At 42.4% G+C, this 24,361-nt stretch overlaps 4 protein-coding genes across 4 annotated transcripts; 2 read left to right on the top strand and 2 right to left on the bottom strand.

The window, feature by feature from the left end:
* Positions 1 to 1,616: 1,616 nt before the first annotated feature.
* On the top strand, positions 1,617 to 4,094 carry CD14 (CD14 molecule). The gene is made up of 2 exons (XM_012550870.3): positions 1,617 to 1,889; positions 2,791 to 4,094. Exons 1-2 carry the CDS (start codon positions 1,887 to 1,889, stop codon positions 3,940 to 3,942), a joined length of 1,155 nt encoding a protein of 384 aa, XP_012406324.1. The 5' UTR covers positions 1,617 to 1,886; the 3' UTR covers positions 3,943 to 4,094.
* Positions 4,095 to 5,250: 1,156 nt separating this feature from the next.
* LOC105750696 lies at positions 5,251 to 13,004 on the top strand. Its single transcript, XM_031949307.1, is given in 16 exon segments — positions 5,251 to 5,260; positions 5,539 to 5,621; positions 5,710 to 5,760; positions 6,031 to 6,150; positions 6,259 to 6,353; positions 6,479 to 6,544; positions 6,846 to 6,938; positions 7,078 to 7,127; positions 7,130 to 7,187; positions 7,312 to 7,442; positions 7,738 to 7,952; positions 8,033 to 8,129; positions 11,264 to 11,302; positions 11,395 to 11,477; positions 12,509 to 12,637; positions 12,715 to 13,004. Coding segments are annotated over 16 exon segments (1,533 nt in total). The 3' UTR covers positions 12,928 to 13,004.
* Positions 13,005 to 19,332: 6,328 nt separating this feature from the next.
* On the bottom strand, positions 19,333 to 21,734 carry SLC35A4 (solute carrier family 35 member A4). The gene has a single exon (XM_003756614.4). It carries the CDS (start codon positions 21,698 to 21,700, stop codon positions 20,738 to 20,740), a length of 963 nt encoding a protein of 320 aa, XP_003756662.1. The 5' UTR covers positions 21,701 to 21,734; the 3' UTR covers positions 19,333 to 20,737.
* Positions 21,735 to 21,963: 229 nt separating this feature from the next.
* LOC111721155 (SLC35A4 upstream open reading frame protein) lies at positions 21,964 to 24,321 on the bottom strand. The gene is made up of 3 exons (XM_023505036.2): positions 24,224 to 24,321; positions 22,747 to 22,845; positions 21,964 to 22,334 (listed from the first exon to the last, which is right to left on the bottom strand). The coding sequence occupies exons 1-3, from the start codon at positions 24,236 to 24,238 to the stop codon at positions 22,137 to 22,139; spliced, it is 312 nt and encodes a 103-aa protein (XP_023360804.1). The 5' UTR covers positions 24,239 to 24,321; the 3' UTR covers positions 21,964 to 22,136.
* Positions 24,322 to 24,361: the final 40 nt, after the last annotated feature.

The raw sequence follows: 24,361 nt of genomic DNA, 5'->3' as shown, positions 1-24,361 counted from the left end.
CTGATCCCTGGATTGAGGTCAAAGTCCTCCAAGACTTGCCCAAACAATTTAGGGGACTCTGTGTACTCCTGTGGTAAGACATATACTGCTGTCTCATTATTTAGCAAGAGCAGGGCTGACATGGTAGTGCGGATCCTATTTCATAGTGGTCATATAACCTCCTGAAACTCAGGCCGGGGGTCTGCTCTACAGTCTTCTGAGAAATCTTCATTTATTCCATTCACAGGTTCAAATTGCCACTGTGATAGGTTCTGCTTCTGTGATTTTGGGCAAGTCACTTGTCTCATTTTCCCCCTTTGGAAGGTGAGGACTGTAGATCAGATAATCTCTACAATTGTTTTCAACTACAGCTATTATAATCTGTGGGAATTTAGACAAATACACTGCTGCACATCATGCCAGCTCCCACATTCCCAGTTAGCAGCTGGATTTTGAGTTTGGGTTCAGAGTATAGATTTAGTGGAAGTGAAGAAAAGTGAGAAGACTTAATTTATAAGTTAATTTATAATTACATTTCTGCACTACACTTCTCGGTAAATTAGGAGCTGAGGCTTTAGTAAATAGCTTACAAGTCTGGGCAACTTGGTCTCACTTAAAGCTGATTCATGTGCAAATGAAGGCATCTCCCAAGACAGCATTAGTCTTCTTGAATTCAAAAGAGGAACAAAAGCTCTATCCAGACCAATCGAATCTTTCCCTAAATAAAGAAGGCAAATCCACAGATAGACTGCCTGAGAGGGAAAGGAAGTTAAGAATTTTACTGATCTGAAAACAAGACTAAAAGGAGCTTTGTAGTCTCTTCTATCTAGTCCACCTTTAGTACAGATGAGCTTTCTCTGGCTTTGATTCCAGTCCTGTTATGTCACTTGACTTACATCCAGTAGGGTTTTAGAAATTGAGTAAAGGGAAATTACCAGAAATTAAAATTTAAAATTTTATATGAATATATATGTGCATGTCTGTATGCATGTTATATGTGTGTGTGTGTGTATACTTAAGCTTTTTATAGACTGTGTATACCCACTGATTCTGATGAAAATCCCCTTTTGGATGGAGGCATAGGTTCTTCGTGAAAAAATTCACGAATCCCAAAATATTAATGGCAAAAATGGAAGTTTATTGTTGGATAGGAAGCCAGTTTTGCTAAGAGATTGACTTCTTTAGTGGCAAAGTCCTATTAGGGGAATGGAGGCTGGCATTGAGAAGAGAATACCTTCTCAGCAGGCACGGGTCCCACTTTGGACATTGTGCAAAGAATGAATTCAGAAATTGCCCTTTAAAAAGGAATCTTGAGGCACAGATTTCAGGTTGAAAAGAAAGCCAAAGTCCCCAGACCTAGATGCTTATCAATATCTGGCCCAAATCTCCAATTGGAATTTATAAAGGTCTGGCATCCCCAAAAGATCAATGGGGTGCTTTTTGACCAAGATTTCTAATTGAATGACACTTAACTAATCTAGGGAGATATGCTTTCCCAGGAGGGCCTGAGACTTAAGATAAAAAGGGAACACAGTTTCAGAGTGTTAATTTTAAAGGGAACTTAGTTTCACTCCCTCTTCAATTCTATCTCCAGCCAGACTAGAAACAGACTAGTTAGGATTTAGGGGTGGGAGAATAACAAAGAACTGGAGGACTAAGTCAGGCTGAGGGGAAAACCCTGCGTTTGTTTTCCTGGTGCCCCCATGTCCCAGGATTGGCCCTGCTTGGTACTCACATCCTTGATTGCAAAACTAAACAGAGAGGAAGTTGGGGTGGAGAAACAAGATTTGGGTTTAATAGCACAGTATAGAAAAGCCTAAGATCTTTCAAAACCCAAGACTGAATAAGACAGAAGCCAGATAGTCAGCTCTAAGCAGAAAAGGAGTCATAAACTACGAGGACCCACCATGGTGAGTGTTCTATGTTCTCCCTTACCCCGGACTTTTGTAGTTAACTCTATTCGACTCTCTATGATCTCATTTGGGCTTTTGTTTGTTTTGGCAAAGATACTCCAGTGGCTTGCCATTTCCTTCTCCAGTTCATTTTAAAATGATTTTACTGATGAGGAACTGAGGTAAACAGGGTGACACACCTGAGAAATGTCTGAGGCTATCCTCCGGATTCCGGGTTCAGCTTTCTATCTGTGCCTTTCCCAAAGCCTAAAGCTTTTCAGTGCTGGTCTGGAACTATTGAGCTAGGATTGTAGAGCAGGAGGATGGGAGAGGATTGGGGAAAGATAATATTTGAGAAAAGAGAAAATGAAGTCTTTGGGCTGGGTTCTGAGGTCAAAGTAGGTCCTAATGCTTCTAGGGGAAACAGCAGTGATGAGTTCCCCCGATCTTAGAGTGTTTTTGTTCTAACAATCTGTCAAAGATTCTAAGGTCTTCTGGCTTTAGCCTACAAACATTACTGACAGATAAAGAGAAATTACTGGTCAGTGACAACCAAATTCTGAGACAATAGTGAATAGACGCTCCTCGATTCTACCTCTGGGCTATAAAATTAGCATATCATCTACTTTAAGAATTGGATAAATTTGTACCAAGCCCTGGGTTCTTGGCTAAATCCTTTAGGAACTAAGCCTTCTTCAATTGGCTTACAATTACAATAAACTTTGCCCCTGGACTCGGAGATGGGTTCAAATGTGGAAATTCTTTTGAGAAACCTCGCCACACCCATCTGTGACTCCAACCTCCTTGGGGTCTCCTCTTGGACCTCAGCACTTTTCACCATTCCCGCTCCTCTGCTTCTCCAGTTTCCCCAGCAACGAACTAGCTAGCCTTGAGATTAAACAGCTGATGTCATTCCCAGGTCCCCTGGCAGAGGTTGTCGCTGCTGCCCATGCTACTGCTGCTCTCTCCCCTGCTGTTGCTTCCCTGGTCATCCTCAGCCATTTGCATCCTGGACGAAGAGGGCGATAATTGCTTCTGCAACTTTTCCACCCCGGAACCCAATTGGAAAAGTATTCAGATGTGCCTTTCCTCTGTGGAGGTGGAGATCCACGGGGGCGGCCACAATTTGGATATCTTTTTGCCGAAAGGCGGCCTTGCCGACCCCAGACAAGCAGCAGACTTGCTGCGATCGCTGCGCCTGAGACGGCTGAAGATAAAGGATGCCCAGGTGCCGGCCCCACTTCTGTACCAGCTCCTGCAGGCGCTGACCTATACGCGGACTCAGGTGCTGGCGCTGGAAGACCTGGGGGTTTCACACCCTCCCCTCCAACCGCGATCTCCCAGTAATCCTGCCCTGGCCCTGAAAGCCTTGAAGGTCAACAGAGTGTCAGTAGCCGGAGAGGACAATTTAATGGCGGCGATACTGACTTGGCTAAAACCCGGACTGAAGACGCTGAGCTTGACTGATTCGGGCCTGAGCAACGTGCCCTGCTCAGACTTGGGCACCTTCAAGGAATTAAGCTCTCTAGATCTGTCGGACAACCCAGGAATCGGAGAGAGTGGCTTAACCGCTGCCTTCTGCCTCAAGGAGCTCCAGGAGCTGCGGGATCTGGCGCTTAGGAACACCAGCCTCCAGTCCCTGGGAGGAGTGTGCGGGGCTCTGGAGGCGATGGGGGTAAAAGTGCAGCGACTGGACATCAGTTACAACGACCTGCGCGACACGTCCTCCACTCAATGTACCTGGCCACCCACCCTGACGTCCCTTAACTTGTCCCACGCAAAGCTGAAGTGTGTGCCGAAGTCTCTGCCACAAAAGCTACAGCAGCTGGTCCTAAGCCACAACCTGCTGACGAAGCAGCCGATCCTAGACCAGGTGACCGAGCTGGTCCTAGAAGGAAACCCCTTTACCCAGAGCAGCGCCTTCACCAGGTCGCGAAGGGAGGAAACGTCAGAGGACTGTGGTGGGGTTCCTTCCCGTGGGAGCAGGCCCTTCGTGGGCTCCCCGCTAGCCTTTCAGGTCTCTGGGACCGCAGCCTTCATGCTGCTGTGCGGGGTCAGAGGATTTGCCTGAAGGCAGCTGGAGAGCAAACTGGGGAGGAAAGAAAAACAGTCCAAGTCCTCACCTGATTGCTTTATGATTCCAGGCACTGCGGTGAAACCTGATATCAGTCTCTAATACTTTTCTTTAAAAAACAACAACAATAAAATCTAATAACTGAAAAACAAAATATCTGCATCTCATTTCTTTCTTCCCCAGCGGCTCTTAAGACTAGTTCAAATACACTGGATTTGAAGAAGGGGTGGGGTGGGGGACCGGATGGGAAGGAGGAGGAGGGAAAATCTGCCACAACTGGAATAGGCCCTCAAAAAGCAGAAGAGCCCCAGGCAGAGGGCTGGTCTATTGCTTCCCCTGCGTCAAAACTGGAAGCTACCTTCCTGGAGTCATAAACTCATAATTTAAGGAAGTTTGGAGTTTGTCGAGTTCAGAGATTCTTACCCTGAAGTTCCTAAATTTAAGAGAAAAAAAAAGTCCACTGCATTTAAGTATAATTTGTTTTCTTTGTAATCTTACGCATTTGATACTTTAAGCATTTCAAAACATTAAGGGATTCATGAAAAATGTTAGGAACCTCTACCACAGAAACAGCAAAATTATGAGACACTTAGCTCAGCATTGCAGTGATCCAAGACAATTCCAATAGATTTGGGATGGAAAATGCCATATTCATCCAAGGAAAGAACTATGGAGGTTGAAAGCTGATGGAACCATGTTATTTTCACGGTTTTTTTTTTTTGTTTGTTTGTTTGTTTGTTTGCTTTTTCTTTCCTTGTGGTTTCCTTCTTTTGATGTTGAAGAGGGGACCCCAAAACTCTAAAAATCCTTAAAGGAGAAAATCTCCTTCAACTCTGCCTCAGTGAGGGACCCTGCCCCAAGAGCAAACATGGTTTTTGGTTCATAATACAATTAATTTGGAAATATGTTTAAAATGATTGTACATATATAACCCATATCAGATTGCTTGCTGTTGTGGGAAATCCGGGAGGAAGGGAGGAAAAATGTGAAACCCAAAATCTTAGAAAAATGAATGTTGAAAACTAAAGTATTGAAAGGGGGAATGAACCTCTTTTCCTCCCCACCCTTTTTTTTTTCTTCATCTAGAAATTCTGACTTTACTTCCCTAGGGAAGACATGTGTATGGAATCAATTGAATTGAGAACTTGAAGACTTGGGGGTAATAGAAGCAGAACACTGAGAGACCGGACATAGGTGATCTGAAAAATATCCTGTTGGATACTGATTGGGGGACAGCAAACCCCGCCCCTGAAACCACCAGATGGGTCATGAATTATTGAGTAGAATCCTAGAGACTCCAGAATCATGGCTGGCAGTGAGCAGGTGAGCAGAAACTTGCCCTCCGAACCTTCCTATTGCCTTAGGCTCGGGACCTAGGTCTCATTATCTTCTCTCCCTTCAGTTTGGGTCTGCAACGGTAACAGTGGTTGTAAAAGCAACATCCTTGTCAGAGGCAAGTGAGAAATTCCTTCTAAGAGGTCAAGACTAGAAGGAATCCTGGAGGTAGTACGCTGGGGCTGTTTTTTCCTGCCAACATGAAAAAAAAAACAAAAAAACAAAACCCAGAATGTTTCAGTGAACTCTCTATTATAGGTCATGATACCTGAAGCCTCAGATTTCTTCTACATGGTCCTAAAATGCTCTTGCTAGATCTAGGAAAACCTGAGACTGGAATTGTGGGGTTGGGAAAGGTGGGAAAAATGGATGGAGGAAATAGAGGCTGTAAATGGGAATTGATCTTCATGACTCTGGTCTTGCATCTAGGAGCATCGATTCACATTTGACTGAATCCTAGGCCCAGAGCATGCACAGAAGGCGGGAGAGGGGAGAAGGGGGGGGGGGCATCGGTGGCAAGCTCTTGTTCCACTTACCTCATTCTGTTGGTTGCTAACATCATACCCTATACTGTTCTTGAGACAATTTTCTATGCCTTCCCGAGTTGGAGAATGCTGTTGGGAGGAGGGGAACATGGGTTGGGACAAAGAAAGACTAGGATAACCAAGGCTGAAGATCTAGGGACCTAGTGGAACAGGGAGATAGATGATTTCTTTCCCCAAAAAGGTGAGCTCCTGCCTATTAATTTAGGAAGCAGAGTAGGAGTTTCTGGAGAACATTCGGGCTGTGCTGGGCTCAGTATCCAGAGGTTACAGTGTGTCTGTAATCATTAGGGGCAGAGAAGCCAAGCAACTGGATCTGGTTCCTCAGGTGAGGATCTAGAATCCACTTTGCCTTACCATATAGTCTAGGTTTGTTTGAACTCCGAAACAATCTTTTCTCTCATCCCCACTCCACCCCTACCCTAATAATTTCCAGCTGCTGGCACTGCTGTTTGAGGAAACTCAACTCCAAAGTGCTTCTGAAACTTCCCTCTGGACCCTAAGTCTAGTGCAGATGAAAAGAGCTCAAAAGTGATTTTCAGGAATTGAGGAGTCCTGCAAAGAATTCTCCAGGATTTGGAAGATTTTTATGGGTTCTGCACAGACTTATCCCTTGTACTTTCAAACCCTTCTCTTTAACTCATTTCTACCGGGAGGGATCAAGACTTATTATTATCTGGAACTAGCGACCTGAATTTCCTGGATGTGTCCCCACTGGGTCTGTAAGTATGCTACTTTGTCCAGGATGTGAATATCTTTTCTTAGTACTGCTCTCCCTTCCTTCCCAGAGTTACACAGCTAAGAAGTGTCTGAGGTCACATTTGAACTCAGGGCCTTCTGACTTCGGAGCTGATGCTCTATCCACTGTACAGCTATCCTATTCAGGTTTAGTCTGTCTATGTGACTATGGGTTACCTGCTCATTTTGTTCTTATGTCTGGGATTTAATGCTTTGAAGGGTCCTGTGGCAGAGGGACGGAGTCCAGAAATGGTCCAAACTTATATTTTTCCCCTTTTTTCTCAGGGTAGCAGAAGGAACGAGTGAAGCAGAGATCCTAGATTCCAAGTCTGGCTGCCAACTTTATTTCAGGGCAAGTGGAAGGCTTGGTTAGGTATATGAACCTGTAGACTCTGGCAGAAAGGATGAGGGAAGGAGATACAAACTTAGAATCTAAGAAGAAATGCCCCGAACTTAACCATCTTCTCTTCCAGGGCCTGCTCCCTTCTTTTTTTTTTTTTTTTTTTTTTTTTGCCTGCTCCCTTCTTATCTTGATGATATCCTGCCTGGGGCCCAGCACCATAAAGAGGCCTGGGCCAGAGGCATGTGGCAGGGCTCATTGAGAGTCCTTCAGCTTCCAGAAGCTCCGTGAGTCCAACTTGGGGTGAAGCCCAGGGCAGCAGTTTGAGGGTTCCACATAAGGGGCAGTTATTCCCCCTAACCCATAACAAGGACCTAAGCTGTGCCTGACCTTAGCCGTCACTCTTTGTAGCAACTGCCCCTTATTGCTGGTACTGGCAGGGAAGGCTTCCAAGGCCCATACCGGCTCCTTGCCTTGGATCATGACTCAGTTGCTCTTTGGAAATAGTTACAACAGCCTGTTGCTTCACTTGGATTTCTGAGGTATGAAGGAGGGAAGGAAGGGACAGAAAAAAAGACAGGAAATGAGACTTAATCCTTTCTGGGGAGAGTCACCAGGAAGTTCATCTCCCAAATCCTGCTTCGGCCTCTGCATTGGCTCCTCATCTAGGCTTCTTACTCAGGGCTAGTCTGGTGGAAAGAGGCTGCTCAGTGTGATTCTTGGCTTGAGAGGTTGGGAGGAGGGGACAGGATTATTCTTTGACTATATCAAAGCCCCACACTCCCCCCCCCCCCCTCACCTAAAGTGGCCCCACTGCCTGCCTGTTTTCTTTGGCAGGTGTCCCCTTGGGTCTGCTCCTGGCCTCGCTAGCAGGGGCCAAAGGAGTTTGGGACCCCCGCCAGGAGAAGCAGATTTCTCCCACACTGTGGGATGCTTTGGAAGAAATCCACACCCGCTATGCCACTGTTCAGGACCTGTGTTCTGGGCTCTCTGGAACGGCTCTACAGGAGAGCCAGCTTACTCAGCTGAGCCTGGTGCTCAGGGAATTAAAGGTGAGACAGAGCCAGGCACCAGCCCTCCATGTGGGGTAGCAGGGGCTCTAGAAAGTATGCACTGAACTTGCTATTTACAGGTACTGAAAAACCAAAGCCGGAGCTGGGAGACCAGGATGCTCAAGGGAGTTGGAGCTTCTGTAACCAGGCTTCCAAACCTGCAGGTATCTGGTTCCAGTTCCCTCTACCTTGAGATGGGCAGTTCATCACAATGCACACAAGTTGGCTCTGGGGCACGGGCTCTTCATTCTTCTTACAGCATCCTTTCACAATGCACTTGATTCCAAAGCTAGTACAGAACTAGAAGTAGGCAAGAGGACAAACAACCACTAGGAATACAAAGAGGAACACTTTACTGTGGCTTTTTTAAAATGGTCTATTTTCTTTCTTTCTTTTTTATTATAATAACTTTTTATTGACAGAACTCATGCCAGGGTAATTTTTTACAGCATTATCCCTTGCACTCACTTCTGTTCCAATTTTTCCTCTCTCTCCCTCCACCCCCTCCCCTAGATGGCAAGCAGTCCTATATATGTTAAATATGTTGTAGTATATCTTAGATATAATATATGTGTACAGAACCGAACAGTTCTCTTGTTGCACAGGGAGAATTGGATTCAGAAGGCAAAAATAACCCAGGAAGAAAAACAAAAATGCAGTTTATATTAATTTCCCAGTGTTCTTTCTTTGGGTGTAGCTGCTTCTGTCCATCATTGATCAATTGAAACCGAGTTCGATCTTCTCTTTGTCAAAGAAATCAATTTCCATCAGAATACATCTTCCTACAGTATTGTTGTTGAGGTATATAATGATCTCTTGGTTCTGCTCATTTCATTTAGCATTAGTTCATTTAAGTCTCACCAATCCTCTCTGTATTCATCCTGCTGGTCATTTCTTACAGAACAATAATATTCCTTAACATTCATATACCACAATTTACCCAACCATTCTCCAATTGATGGGCATCCATTCATTTTCCAGTTTCTAGCCGCTACAAATAGGGCTGCCACAAACATTTTGGCACATACAGGTCCCTTTCCCTTCTTTAGTATGTCCTTGGGGTATGAGCCCAGTAGTACCACTCTTGGGTCAAAGGATATGCACAGTTTGATAACTTTTTGAGCATAGTTCCAAACTACTCTCCAGAATGGTTGGATTCGTTTACAGCTCCACCAACAATGCATCAGTGTCCCAGTCTGATTCTTTTTGTACAGCAAAATAACGTTTTGGTCATGTATACTTATTGTGTATCTAATTTATATTTTAATATATTTAACATCTACTGGTCATCCTGCCATCTAGGGGAGAGGGTGGGGGGGGGGTAAGAGGTGAAAAATTGGAACAAGAGGTTTGGCAATTGTTAATGCTGTAAAGTTACCCATGCATATATCCTGTAAATAAAAGGCTATTAAAAAAAAATGCTTAAATCATGGACCCATTTTGATCTTATCTTGGTATAAGGTGTTAAGTGTGGGTCCATGCCTAATTTCTGCCATACTAATTTCCAGTTTTCCCAGCAGTTTCTGTCAGATAATGAATTCTTATCCCAAAAGTTAGGATCCTTGGGTTTGTCAAACACTAGATTGCTATAGTTGACTATTCTGTCTTGTGAACCTAACCTATTCCACTGATCAACTAATCTATTTCTTAGCCAATACCAAATGGTTTTGGTGACTGCTGCTTTATAATATAGTTTTAGATCAGGTACAGCTAGGCCACCTTCATTTGATTTTTTTTTTCATTAATTCCCTTGAGATTCTCAACCTTTTATTATTCCATATGAATTTTGTTGTTATTTTTTTCTAGATCATTAAAATATTTTCTTGGAAGTCTGATTGGTATAGCACTAAATAAATAGATTGGTTTAAGGAGTATTGTCATCTTTATTATATTCGCTCGGCCTATCCAAGAGCACTTAATATTTTTCCAATTATTTAAGTCTGACTTTATTTGTGTGGAAAGTTTTTTGTAATTTTGCTCATATAATTCCTGACTTTCCTTTGTTAGATAGATTCCCAAATATTTTATGCTGTCAACAGTTAAAAAATGGTCTATTTTAAGGCAGTGGCAGCTTGGTCTTATGGACAGAGTGCTGGACTTGCAGTTTAAAACGTCTGGGTTCTAAATCCTACAGTGCCTAAGTGGGTCATCATGCCTAAGACCCAATGTTGCTGAGCCTCCTCAGGCAATCTGTGTAAATTATAAAAATTTTAAAGTCTATCTCCTTTATATACTTTAATGGAAAATTCTATTTTCTATAGCAGCAGGGATTTTTATGATATAAAGTCCTATTTCAAAGAATCAGAGGCCAAAGGCTTCAGTGAACAGTAACAATTTTCAAATTTCTAAGGGAAAGGAAAGAGTATGGCCAGGACTACATATACCACCTAAGGTATTCCTAGATCTCCATCTTCTTTGAAAGATGTACTCCTTACTACTTCCTTCCTTCCTAGGTTTACAAGGTATTCCTTTTAGTCCTGCATTTGCCTCAAGCACTGTATTCAAACTTCAAAACACTAATAACTATTTATTTGGATACCTGTTTATCTTGAAGGAAGAAAGACAAGTATTCTGAATATTATTGCAACCTAACATCTGATCTCATGTTATTCCTTACTTTTTAAGTTTAATTTCATTTTTTTCAATTAACAAGAATTCACTTTCTCTCCCTTCCCACTTATTTTTTACCCCATTGAAAAAGGAAAGATGAACAAAACAATTTTAGCAGAAGTTTCTGTCATTTAAAGGATACAAAGGAGATATATTTAACCTGTCTATAATTTACACAAACTTGCCTTAGGAGGCTCAGCAATATTAAGTATCTTAGGCATCGTGGCCCAGCTTGTCACTGTAGGATTTGAACCCAGATGTTATAGACTGCAAGTCCAGCACTCTGTCCACTAGACCAAGTTGCCTCTGCCTTAAAATAGTCCATTTAAAAGTCATAACAAATACCTGCATTGGACATGTCTATAAAAATGGTTTGCAATATGGGCCTTCATTCTTTCCTCTCTGGTCAGGAAGTAGTCAGCCTGTTTCATTATGAGTCCTCTGGAGTCAAGATAAATCATAGCATTTGAGTCAAGATAAATCATGGCATTTGTTGATCAGCAATCTTAAACTTTTGAAAAATTTGTTATTGTTGTTTGTATGTTGTCATATTAGAATCCTTTCTTTTCAATATTATCAATTATATCTTAGTGACATTTATAATTGCTTAAAACAAACCTTTTGCACTAAAATGAAAATCTCTCCATCCTTGAGAGAAGGCTTTGTTACATTACAACACATTACCCATTTAGGTGAACTAGAAGAGACCTTTCCCCCTGTTTTCAAGAAGCATCTTCAAGGTGAGTTTCAGGTCTACATCCCAGACACTATTTCCTTGGAATTCCTCAGCTTGTCTATCTTTGTCTAGAATAAAAATATTTCTCTTTGGCAGCAGGTACTTCAGAAACTCTGGACCTGGGAAGGAAGTCACCCCTGCCAGCAGCAGGGGCTCCTTTTGGGGGCTCCAAAAAACAGGCAAAGTTTCGTTTCTATAAGGAGTAAATGGGAGTTCCCTAGAAGGAAATGGCATTGTGTAATATCCCTTCCTGGGAGTGAAATTGGGTTAAAATAAATACCATGAAGTCTGAAAAGAGGAAAAGAATCACAAAGGAGCAGGTTAAGTTATGGAAGGGGGAGAAGTGCCACTGCTTTATCTAGGTGAGAGTGGTAATGATCAGGAATAGGTGATCTTTTATTGGACCACAGGATTTAGAGCTAAAAAGAGCCTTTTAGATAATCTAGTCCAATCTCATTTTCTCCAGATAAGGAAATTGAGAACAATAGAGATTAAGTTATTTTCCTGAGACTATCTAAGTAGTAAATAAAGGAATAGACATTTAGATTCAGGTTCTTGGGACTTCAATACAGAGGTCTGACCACAATGCCTCTTCTTTTAGGACCTACCTCCCATCTCTCTTAGACTGTAGTTATGATTTTACTGCTCAGGAATGCACTGCCTGTAGTGCTGAATCCCCTAAATCTGGGGTATGGACAGTAATTGGAATTGGTAACTCTGTATACTGGGGAAGACCAATAGACCCCAATGGGGAAGTTAGGCAGGAATTCTTTTAAAAAAATCTAAGTAAACTTTAAGTTTATTTTTAATATTCTTTTTTTTGTTTGTTTCAAATTCTACTTCTTCCTCTCTTTTCTTCCCTCCCCTGCTCTTTTGAGAAAGCAAGCAACATGACACCGATTATACATTATCATGTAAACATTTGTATATCAGTAGAACAGGAATTCTTAAACCTTCTTTGTGTCATGGTACCAATGTGGCAATCTGGTGAAGCTTGAGGTTTGTTGCCTACCTTCATAATTGAAGGAAATGCTAGGATTCAGTTAACAATTAGTGAAAATAAATATGTAATCTTTTTTTCTCATCTAAATTTACAGACACCTAAAATATGATGGATCCCAGATTAAATACCCTTGTTCTAAGGGAGAGGAAAATGGAACTTGGTCAAATGAAAGACTAGGATGTAAGTCCTCCTAGTCCTGTCTCACAGGCCTCTGATGTGGCCCTGCAGTTTATGTTAGCTTGGGCCCACGGGCAGCTGCTTCAGGAACATCACCGATCCCAGATCCAAGAGGAGCTGAGCTGGTTGGGACAGGACAAGGAAACAGCAACACATCAGGTTAGTCCCAGATCTCCAGGTTTAAGGCTGATGAGGAGACTCATTCTCCCTCAGTAAACACCTGTGTTCTATCACAGGCCCCAGATCTGTCTGCTGAGAGTCGGATTGCACAGGACCATGCAGCACTGGTCCTGAAGCTGGAGTCACTGAGAGTGGAGCGAGATGCAGCTGAGCGGGACCTAGAAGCTCTGTGTGAGCTGCATGTGCAAGGAGCCCGGGCCCAGACCTGCCACATGCTGCAGGTCAGTAGTGGATACTGTTTGTGCATTCTACATCTCACACTTGACTGACTCAGCAAATTTATCCTTCCTTAATAGAAAGGAAGTGTTTTAACCACACAGACCATGTCCTACATCAGACCATGACCTACAGCTTCATTCCATCTCAGCCACAGAGATCATCAAGCCCTAGATCTGTGTTACCTTCCTGATTCTGAATTCTACCATTACTGCTCTCAGATAATAATCTGACCTATCTTCCGTGAATTCTTCCCAAACACATTCTTTATATTTACTTTGACCTGAATGTCCCTTCCCAAGATTGTTCTACTCTTGCCTTACTTTTCTCCTTTCACAATTTTAATGGTACTTGACTAGTTTAGCTATATCTTATCTTCTGCCTTAGAATCTTTTGTTCCCTTGACCTAGATCCATTCAGGCCTGCCACTATTTTCAACTCTGGGGTCTCTCCATCACCTACTACAAATTGGGGACAAATTCATATTATCTAAAATAAGTGCTCATTGTTTCATCTTTTTTTTTCTCCTCAATCCTTTTATTCTTCCTTGTCACTACAGCCATCTCATCAGTAACCAATGAAAACCTCATCTTTCATGTCTTTTATCCTACTCTGAACAACAACATCCCTTGGATAACTGAGATCAAATCAGTTAATACTTAAAAGAAATTATTTTGGGCTATTAACTGGAAGGTCAAATGTTGAAGCTTCAATACTTTGGTCTCATTGGACTATGATATCAGGGAAATGATGTCATGATGTGACCATAGTATACTCTTAGTACTTTCCTACTGTAAGCCTCCATTTACCCCCTTTAGATCCAGTTTCTTTTCTTTCGATTATTTATTTATTTTTTGCTGAGGCAAATAGGATTAAGTGACTTGCCCAAGATCACATAACTAGGAAGTATTGTGTCTGAGGCCGTATTTGAACTCAAGTCCTCCTGACTCCAGGAGATGCTCTATCCATCTAGCTGTCCCTTTAATTCCCGTTTCTGAATAATAACAGTTCTCATATATGTAGTGCTTTAAAGGATTGCAAAGTACTTTACAGATTTACTTTTTCATTTCATACTTAAGAATAACCCTATGGGGTAGATGCTACTATTGTCTTTATTTTAATGTCATTTAATGTCAATTATTTTTTTTTTTCCCCCTTGCCTTTGATACTATTTATTCTCAGCAACTTTGGAAACTATCCATTGAGCTCCTGAAATAAAATATGAGCTCTTGAGGCCAGGGATGGTTTTATTTTTGCATCTGCTGTGCTTTCATCAGCGAAGGGAACTCTTAGTCTGAAAATTCCCTCTGTAGATACAAATCAACCACTCATTTGTAACTTAACAGTCTTTGAGAATAGGCTGAGGGTTTAAAAAGGGTAAGAGACACCTGAGATCTCAGTCAATTAGATTGAAAGTAGAACTTGCACTGAAGTCTTTCTGATTCCAGGTGTAGCCCATTATTCACAAGGTCGTGTGCCTACTACATGTAATAAATATTGGTTGAATTTGAATTGTTTCCCAAGAAGGCTATGGGAGCGTTGGATAAAAATCTTATGGAACAAATCAAAATGGGTAGGAGAACATTGATGCAAATTTGGTACAGTTCAAATCCATCAATATTTCTTACATGCACACTGTTGGAATCTTTACAAAGTGTTAAGTCATTGGAGTTGATTTGATCATAGAAGAAGATATTTTAGGCCAGAACTTGAAACAAAGTACTAAGTGGAACTGATTGAACAATGCTTGTGTTCACACCTTTAGAGAGCTCATAAGTATCTAAGTACTCACTGGAGTTCATACCTTTGGGAGAGTTCAGGGCAAGTATGAGATCTGAATTCAAGCACACAACATTGGAGACTGTGCTAGAGAAGGGGAATTTCTGCATGGGAGAAGCTTACATACTGCTAGAGATTTATGCAAAGGGAAGCTAATACAAGGTCATATAAGAAGAGAAAGCTCTAACAATACCAGGAATTAGCAAAGAATACCCTGAGGAGACACATCCAGGAAGCTGAGCTTAGAGGGAAGATAGAATTTTGAAAATCCTTGAAATCTGGCTTCAGCTCTCATAGTTCAGCTGAAATTGTTTTGTTTTGTTTTGTTTTAGATTACCAATAGTATCCTAATTGTTCAGTCAGCAGCCTTTGCTTAGTCTTCTCTTCCTGTACTCTGACAGCTCCTTCTCCTATGGGTTCAATTATTATCCTGTTTAAATAGGCAGAGACAGTTAGGACACACAGTGGACAGAGCACTGAGCTTGGAGTAAGGAAGACTTGGGTTCAGATGTGACGTTCAATTCATCCAGTGTAACCTGGACAAGTCACTTAATCTGTCTGCTTCAGTTTCTGCAACTGTAAAATGGAAATAGTAATAGGACTTACCTCACAAAATTGTTGTGAAGATTAAATGAGGTATTTGTAAAGCACTTAGCACAGTGCATTGCATATAGTAGGTATTGTTCCCCATGCCATCTTACCCCCATGCATATGTCTCTGATTCACATATCTAACCTAGTAGTTGAAACTACTAAAGCCCCAATCCCATAGCCATACCTGATGGGCATCTCTATCTAGCTTGTACCACAGGCATCTCAAATTCAGCATATCTAAAATCAAAATTATCTTTCCCCCAACACTCACCCATCTTCTTAACTGCCCTCTATCTGTTGAGAGCACTGCTGTCCTTCAAGTCTCCCAGGTTCAAAACTTGTCACACTTTACTCTTCACTTTCCTCTCCCCCACATTCTATTAATCTGTTTGCAAGCAGTTCCACATATATTGCCTTTGTCTCTCTCACAAGCTTTGTTCTGTTCCTATCATCTTACCCAAACAAATACAATAGTTTCCTAATTAGACTACCTGCTTCAAATCTTTTCTCCAATCTTTCCTTCATCCACCAGCCAACGCACAAGTTTCTTTATATCCATTGTTTAAAAATATCTTTTTTATTTTTCTAAATACATGCAAAAATAGTTTTCAATATTCCCTTTTGCAAAACTTTGCATTTCAAATTTTTCTTCCTCCCTCCTCTACCCATTCCCTCAGACAGCAAACAATCCAATTTAGCTTAAACATGTGTAATTCTTCTAAACATATTTCCATTTCCGTCATGCTGCACAGGAAAAATCAGATCAAAAGTTGAAAAAAAAAAACAGGAAAAAAAAGCAAGCAAACAAACAACAAAGAAACAAACAACAAAAAAAGTGAAAATAGTATGTTTTGATGCAACAGATGGCTCCTTCCATTACAAGTCTATTGGAATTGCCTTAAATGACTCATTGTTGAAAAGTAAATTATCTTTACATAATCTTGTTGCTGTGTATGTTTTTGTATACTTTGTATAATGTTTTTATATACTTTGTATAATGTGTATAATGTGTTTTCTTGGTTCTATTCACTTCACTTAGCATCATTTCATGGAAGTCTGCAGGCTTTTCTCTAATCAACTTGCTGATTGTTTCTTATAGGACAATAATATTCTATTACATTTATATACCATAACTTATTCAGACATTCTCCAACTGATGGGCATCCATTCAGTTTCCATTGTCTTGCCACTACAAAAATAGCTGGTTACAAACATTTTTGCACATGTGGGTCCTTTTTCCTTTTTTATGATCTCTGGGATTAAACTCAACAGAGACACTGCTGGATCAAAGGGAATATAGTTTTATAGCTCTTTGGGCATAGTTCCAAGTTGCTCTGCAGAATTGTTGTATCAAATCACAACTCCACCAATAATGCATTAGTGTTCCAGTTTTCCTAGTATCCAATATTTATCATTATCCTTTCCTGTCATCTTAGCCAATCTGAGAAGTATGAAGTGGTACCTCAGTTATTTTAATTTGCATTTTTCTAATCAATAGTGATTTGGAGCATTTTTTCATGACTAGATATGATTTTAATTTCATCTGAAAATTGTTCATATTCTTTGACCATTTATCAATTGGAGAATAGCTTATGTTCTTATAAATTTGAGTCAATTCTCTGTATATTTTAGAAATGAAACCTTTATCAACTCTTGGATGTAATTCCTTCCCCTCCCTCCAATTTTCTGCTTCCCTTCTAATCTTGTCTGCATTGATTTTGTACAAAAACTTTGAAATGTAATATAACCCAAACTATCCATTTTGCATTTCATAATGTTCTCTAGTTCCTCTTTGGCATAAATTCCTTCCTTCTCCACAGATCTAAGAGATGAACTATCACTTATTCTTCTAATTTGCTCATACTATCATCCTTTGTGTCTAAATTGTGAACCCATTTTGACTTTATCTTGGTACAGAGTGTTAGGTCTTGATCAATACTTAAGTTTCTGCCATACTATTTTCCAATTTTCCCAGCAATTTTTGTCAAATAGTGAGTTCTTATCCTGAAAGCTGGAGTCTTTAGACTTATTAAACATTAGATTACTATTGTTAATTGACTATTGTTTCTTATGAAACTAATGTATTCCATTCTTCCACTACTCTATATCTTAGCCAGTACCAAATGGTTTTGATGACCACTGTTTTATAATATAGTTTTAGGTTTGGCACAGCCACCTTTGCAATTTTTTTTCAATTATTTCCTTGAAATTCTTGACCTTTTCTTCTTCTAGATAAGTTTTGTAATTTTTTTGACTCTATAATTTCATGGCAATTTGATTGGTATGGCACTGAATAAGTAAATTTAGATAGAATTGTCATGTTTATTATATTAGCTCAGCCTATCCATGAGCACTTGATATTTTTTTCAATTATTTAGTTCAAACTTTGTGTAAAGTGTTTTGTAATTGTGTTCATATAGTTCCTGGCTTTATCTTGGCAGAGACTTCCAAGCTTCTTTATAGACGTAGGATAAATACTCTAATAGCAATTTGATTACAATTTACATTCCCAGTCTGATTTTTAATTAGTACTTCCCAACATGCACCTTTTATTCCAGCCAGACTGGTCTATGTGCTGTCCCCTGTATAAAACATTTCACTTTCTATCTGCATGTCTTTGCATACGCCATCACTCATGCCGGAAGTTCGTCTTCGTCACCTCTGCCTCTTAAGAGTCCCACTTTCAGGAGCAGTTAAGATAGCTCAGGGGATAGAACACCAGCTCTGGAGTCAGAAGGACCTGAGTTCAAATCTGTTTTCAAACACTTAAAACTTACTGTGTGACCCTGGGCAAGTCACTTAACCCTAATTGCCTCACAAAAGATAAAAAAAAGTCCAACTTCCAAGAAAAAAAAGTATTTCAGATACATATATGTCTGTCTGTTATAGCCACCAATGAAATTTAAGATCCTTAAGAAAAGGGATAATTTGTATCTTCACCCAGTAAAAATTACTTTTTGACCTAGACCTTCAAGTTCCCTGATACAAGGAAATTGCAGTGAGCAAATTCTTTGTACAAATGTAGATTAGCATGTTCCATTACAGAGAGATAGCCAGGCACATAACAAATTTGCTCTCTGAAGAGCACCAAATTGAAAATGGAGTCAGGAAATAGCATAGTTAGGAGATAGGGAATCTGTTTTTTCTGAGTCAGGGGAGAGAAAGGGATGAACATGAGAAATGATATAGAAATAGACTGCATAAAAGTCAGTGAATGTGAATGTATAAGGGAGATGGTGATGAGAGAACAAAGATGTTTTCTGAGGTTATATATCTCTAAGTGTTGGTTGTGGAGGAGAGGAGTGGTAGAAGGGAAGATTTCAGGTATTTTGGACAATTTAAATTTGCAGTCAAATGGATATCCAAATGTTCAGCAGGTAAGTGGGGAAATGTACTACAAACATCCAGTAGATAGATTCGGGTTTCACTGAGAATCACATGCAAAAAGATGTTTGAAATCTGTGGGAACTGATGAAACTGACAAGGGAGAAATTATAGAGTGGGAGTGGAGATATAGGTCTAGGATAGTATCCATTTTAAGGAGGCAAGAGATGGAAGAAAATTCAGCTATATACAAGAAACTGTACAGGAAAAACAGAAGAAAGATGACCCTAGAAGTATATAAAGGGATTACTATCCAAGAGAGCAATATCAACAATATTAAAAGTGACAGAGATCAAAGGATTAGAATATAGAAAAGTTCATTTGATTTAGCTATTTTAATTATGGGCAATCTTTGAGGAAATTATTTTACTGATGATGATTAGAAGCCAGATTGCATTGGGTGGAGAGCTGCATGATTTAAATTTGTTTTTTGTTTTCATTTTCCACTGGAATTTATAGTATGAAAAGACCTAGGCTTGGGGGTCCTACTCTCCTGACTCATTCTTGTTTTAAAACTCAATGAAAGCACAAACCACTCTGGCACTCAATGACCTCATGGTACCTGAAACATGACACCTAACACCATTAACTTACCTTCCAAGATATATGTGAGACTCTCCAAGATCTTCAACTCAGCAGCAGCAAAAAACTCAATTAGAATCAGGGATGGTTTCAGTTTACAGAGGACACAAGACTCAGACAGCACGGCAGATGGTAGGGAAATCCCTACTCCCAAATACATTTTATTGAGACCTTATTGCTTATACAATGAAGGAGACACTGATTTGAGCTATAGAAAAATCCTACATGCCCTAGTCTAAATACTCCTGAAAAGGAGTTTCTGGCTTACTAGGAATTAAGGGAATATCATAGGAAAAGTGGCCAAACTGAGGGCCAAGATTTCCTGGCAAGAGCAGAATCCAGGAGTATAGAGCAACAGAGCTGATGAGAGCCCTCCAGACTGCAACAAAAGCATATGGGCCATAAGAGAGGGCAAGTACCATTTCTTCTGAACCTGTGATGCTCATCTCTGGTTTGATAAAGGAGACTCAGTCATGACTCTGGAAGATCAGCAGCATAGAGGGGAAGAGTTGAGTTTCCCTCTGTAATTACAGGAGGTTATTGGGTGTGGGAGCCGGTGGGGGGAGAGGGAAGAGACACACCCGATTGATAAGAGTTGCCAGACAATATGGACTGTGGCACTGGCAGAACTTTTCAGAAAGATTGGGATGGGACACAGGAGGTCAAAGTTGCCTCCAACATTTTGGCTTTTTGGTGATTGCTGTAGGGTCTGAGTGAATAAAGTGGAAAAAGACTTAGAATAAGCCCATTTCTAGTCTAGACAAGAGACATATTAGAAAAGCAAGTATTACCTATGGGAACAAAATACTCATACTCAAAACAGGAAAAGACTTTCTGTTGCCTAACTCTGGCTAGTTTCCAGAGCTCACATCTCAGTAATCCAGGCTGGAGTTTAAATGACCAGGGCAGGAGGGATGGAGTGAAGAGAAGAGTAGCTCACTGCTTGGGACATTAGGACTGATACAGTGAGAGCTAAGCCTCAGATCTTCCAGGCAGCAGCTGATAGAGACAGAATCCCTAACTGATTCCCCTTTGCTCTATACAATGAAGGGAGCAGACAGGAGTCATCAGAACCTGGGGGACAAATTTAAGCCAACAATAGTGTTTCCATAGCAAAAACTCAGTTCTGCTTCAGGCCTCTTCCTTCTACCAGGGAATTCCCTGGATCTGACTGCAGCCCTCTCCTCTCAAAGGCACTTCTATCAGGGTTTCTGGCTGGGACTAGCAGGAGGAAATAGCAGGCTAAAGCCACTAGAGAAGGAAGACGTGCAGTCATTTAAGAGTCAGCAGATAGGTAGAAAGAGGATAAGATAAGACTAGAATCGCTCCTAAAGCTAACACCTCCTCTCTCCCCCTGCGGCCCCCATTCTGATGGGCCTTCCAACTCCAACAAGGAAGAAGAGAAGCACCTTCTCCAAGAGGTGAGTCCCTGTTACTGGAAAGGACAATGTTGACCACAGTAATACTGAGCCTGCATTAATAGCACTGGAGGGCCAAGTAGCTGCAGAGGGCAGGCCCTCTGGCTCTACCGGCCTCCATAATAGAGATGTACAGCCAGTCCAATAAGCAGGAGGGCCAGGAAGAAGGCAGCCGTGAGCTGGAGGTGAAGCAGGGTAGCTGAGAGCACAGCATTGACAATCAGGGAAGAGGAGACGACAAAGAGCCGGGTGATGCTGCTCCCATGCTTCATGATGGCTGACATGAGCAGTCCATTGAGGGCCTGGCTCAGAACCACCAATGCTGCCCAGGCTGAGAAGCCTTCTAGGAGCCCGGGGCCTGGCCCACCTCCCACATAGAGCCCCAAGTTCATAAGTACCCCAAAGGAATACAGGAACAGGTTCTGCAAGGCCAGGGGCAGGCGCTGCCTCTTCATGAGCAGCTCAGTGTAGACTGAGGAGAGTCCCGAGATGAGGCAGTAGAGGAGCAGCAGCAGCAGCCCCAGGGGGGTCACATGGAGGGGCATGGCCGCAGCTGGCGGGGGTGGGAGGAGGCCTTGCGGATCCTGGAGGCCTGCGGCGGCATAACAGGCTCCGGCACCAGTCAGCAGCAGCAGGGCCAGCCCCTGTCTGGCAGAGAGACGGCGGTTCAGGCAGAGGCAGTAAAGGAGAGCTGTGCTGCCAATCTTGAGGTTGCTCATCACTTGGTAGGTGCTGGGATCCATGTACCGCTGCAGATGAATGACGAGGTTATTGTTGGCACCGTAGAGCAGTGCAGAGAGTGCAAAAGGGGCAGCCTGGCGCCACGGGAGAGTGTCCCACAGTCTGGGCTGCCGCCGGGCCATCAAGGAGAATGCTGATAGCAGTAATTTGGTCAGTTCCGTCCAAAGCACAGCTGAAGAGGGGCGGAAAGGGACACGGCCATCTATTCGACACAAGGCCAACAGTGGGGCGTGGGCACCATACATGGTCGTGGACAGGAGGAGCATAAGCACCCATCGGGCCTGGCTTGGGCGCCCTATGCCCGGTATGCCCCCTTCTTCCACATTCATCCCCACTCTACCAACCTAGGCCTTTAGGTAGGTAAGTAATGGCAAGAATAAGAGTGGGGGGGAAGTCTACAGTCCATCTGGTAAAATTGAGTGATGGAGCCAGCTCCTACGTTATCAAATTGATAAGGAACAAAGTATGCCATAGGATAATCAGTAGCGGAAGAAGAAGGTTTGAACATACGCACAGTTTAGAAGCACAGATGCTGGTGGGAAGAAGGAAGGATACAGGTATAGGACAAGGAGAAAACATCTGTGGTCTGGAGCAGCTGAGGCAATTAAAATCCTGGGGAAGCTGGATATAGGGCAAGACAGCCTGACTCTATCCTTGATAACTATATAGTCAGGTGTGCTGCCTATCCATGCTGACCCAGATTCCAAGTCTTCCTCAAGAGAGACCTCCTAAAGATGACCTGGAGGGAGGAGTGCTGAAGGTACACTAGTCAGGTCCCTTCCGAAGGGATCGGAGATAATCCTGCAAGGTCTTCTCGACGTTGGGGACAGCATAAGACTGTGCTGCATAGATGCCGGTGCATAAACCAACTGCGAAGCCCATTACTGCAGATGCTCTTAACTTGGCAACTACATAGCCAGCCAGGAAACCCTTGAGAAAAGGAGATGACAGGAACGAGCCTTCCTGCAAGAAAATCAGAGACAGGGAGCATGGAAAATCAAAATGTAATACATGCCTTAACAATGAGGCTAAAAACTCTCTGCCTCCCTTTCCTGCCAAGAACTTAGGAAATACATAGAGATATTTTCTCAAGTTTGTTTGGTCAGAAAACCTCAGAAGAATACTAGTCAATCTCCTGGTGGTTTACCATTTTAAGCCTTTGTTTTTTAGTAATTTAGTCTTCCATGCCACAATTCCTTTTCTGTAGCTCACAGGGTTCTTGCCTATACTCCATTATAAAACTGCAGGCAGACATGAGAAGGAGGGAGAATATGATCTAGAGAAGTACCAAACATCAGGGTTACCAACTACTAAGTGGTATCAGGTAGGAAATATGTGAGTATCTTTATGCCTTCGTGCCAAGCTTATCGATTACCTGTTCCACACCTGTCTTGACCTCCTCCTCTAGTCGCCGCTGCAGATGTTCCAGCTGATTCTTTAGGAATGCCAGGTCTTTCACCTTTGGCATGGAGTCCTAGGGCAAGAGAGCAGCTATTTACAGGATAGTCTGACTAAGTCCTCTGTACTCTGTTCCCCCTCGCCCTTCTTCAACGTCTACCAAAGTTCAAGAACAAACAAGGAGAACTAAAGAAGTGGTAAATCATGATTGTCTCAGAATATTTCTTTTGCTTTCTAAGGTCTACTTTCTGGAACCTTCTCTCACCATCCTTACCTTGGCCTAGCACTGGCAACTCCAAAATATCACCAAGAATGTCCCCAAAGCAGGAGCCTCAAACCTTTAGCTCCCAAGGGATTTCCTTGTGAATTAATAGATGAGAATGTATTTTCCATACAAATTAGTCAGATTCGAGCCTTTCTGTAGATAGATAACTGAATTTGGTTATTTAGGTAAAACAGAATTCTTTCTTGTCCAAATCCTTCAGCTCTAAACCTGAAATTTAAAGAATTGTGCCCAGAGTTGAAAGACAATATTGGCAAGGAGTGCCGTTCCTCAGGAGAGTAACAGATACTTAGGAGTATGGAGAACTTTGAACTTTCCGGACTAGTAGGATCTAAGGGCTTTGAATCAAACCGCCTCAGTCTGGGCAATCTGTTCCCTTCAGGCTAAACGCTTCCCAGATACACTTTATTTATTTTTTCATTTTTTTACTGAATGGTGAAAATCAGCTTTATTTTACATGAAGACATCTGTTTGATTCCATCGGTAATTAATTACTCAAGGAATGCGGTGCACAAAAACAAATCAGACAAATCAAGGAACACTCTAGGGAGACAAGTTGCACAGAGAACAAGAAGAAACGGATAAGAAGACTGAATCCTCCCACACAATAAAAAGAGAACTATCATCATACCCGGGTGTGCTTCAAACTGAGCTTGACACAGAGGACATGAGGGAAGCTGAACGGGCTCCCTGGGGAGTCTAAGAACCTTCTCATAATTGCACCAGAAGGGGAACGACGGCCACAATGACGGTCGTGCAGGAGACTTTCCCTGCCGCGGTCCCTTTCTCCTCCCTCCCCACGTCTTTGCCCTCTGAACAATGAATGGGAGTGGGAGGGGTACGATCGGAAAGCGTTTCCTTCCCATTTGAGTTCTGCTGCGGGAGAATGGCTGGGGACGCAGGTGCTTGGAGGTGCGGGAGTCCGACCCGGGACTTTACAAACGGGGAGACCGAGGCCCAGGAAGGGGAAGTGACTCGCTCGGGCCACAGAGCGAGTTTAAATGTCAGGGGCTACAATCGGATTCCGAGTGTCCGGAACTCCCGGGTGACGGCTCCTCCGCGGGGCGGGAGCTTGCAAAGCTGAGACAGTGGGTGCGACACCCGAACAGCGTGAGCGCAGGGGGAGAGACACCCTTGCTCCCTACGGCCCCACGCTCGCACGCACACTCACCTTGTCATCCGCCATTTTCCCTCGGGGCGCTCAGTGCGCAGCCGCGGCCACGCCCCCGCACTTCGCGAGTTCCGGGGGCGCCGGCGAGGCGGGCCGCGAGGGGGTCGGTCTCGCGGCGAACGCCCAGATTCGGCATCT

The sequence above is a fragment of the Sarcophilus harrisii genome, chromosome 2, assembly GCF_902635505.1.
Source record: "Sarcophilus harrisii chromosome 2, mSarHar1.11, whole genome shotgun sequence".
Classification (NCBI taxonomy): domain Eukaryota; kingdom Metazoa; phylum Chordata; class Mammalia; order Dasyuromorphia; family Dasyuridae; genus Sarcophilus; species Sarcophilus harrisii.
Note: the sequence above shows the minus strand (reverse complement) of the source record. Positions and strands in the feature narration are given on the sequence as shown.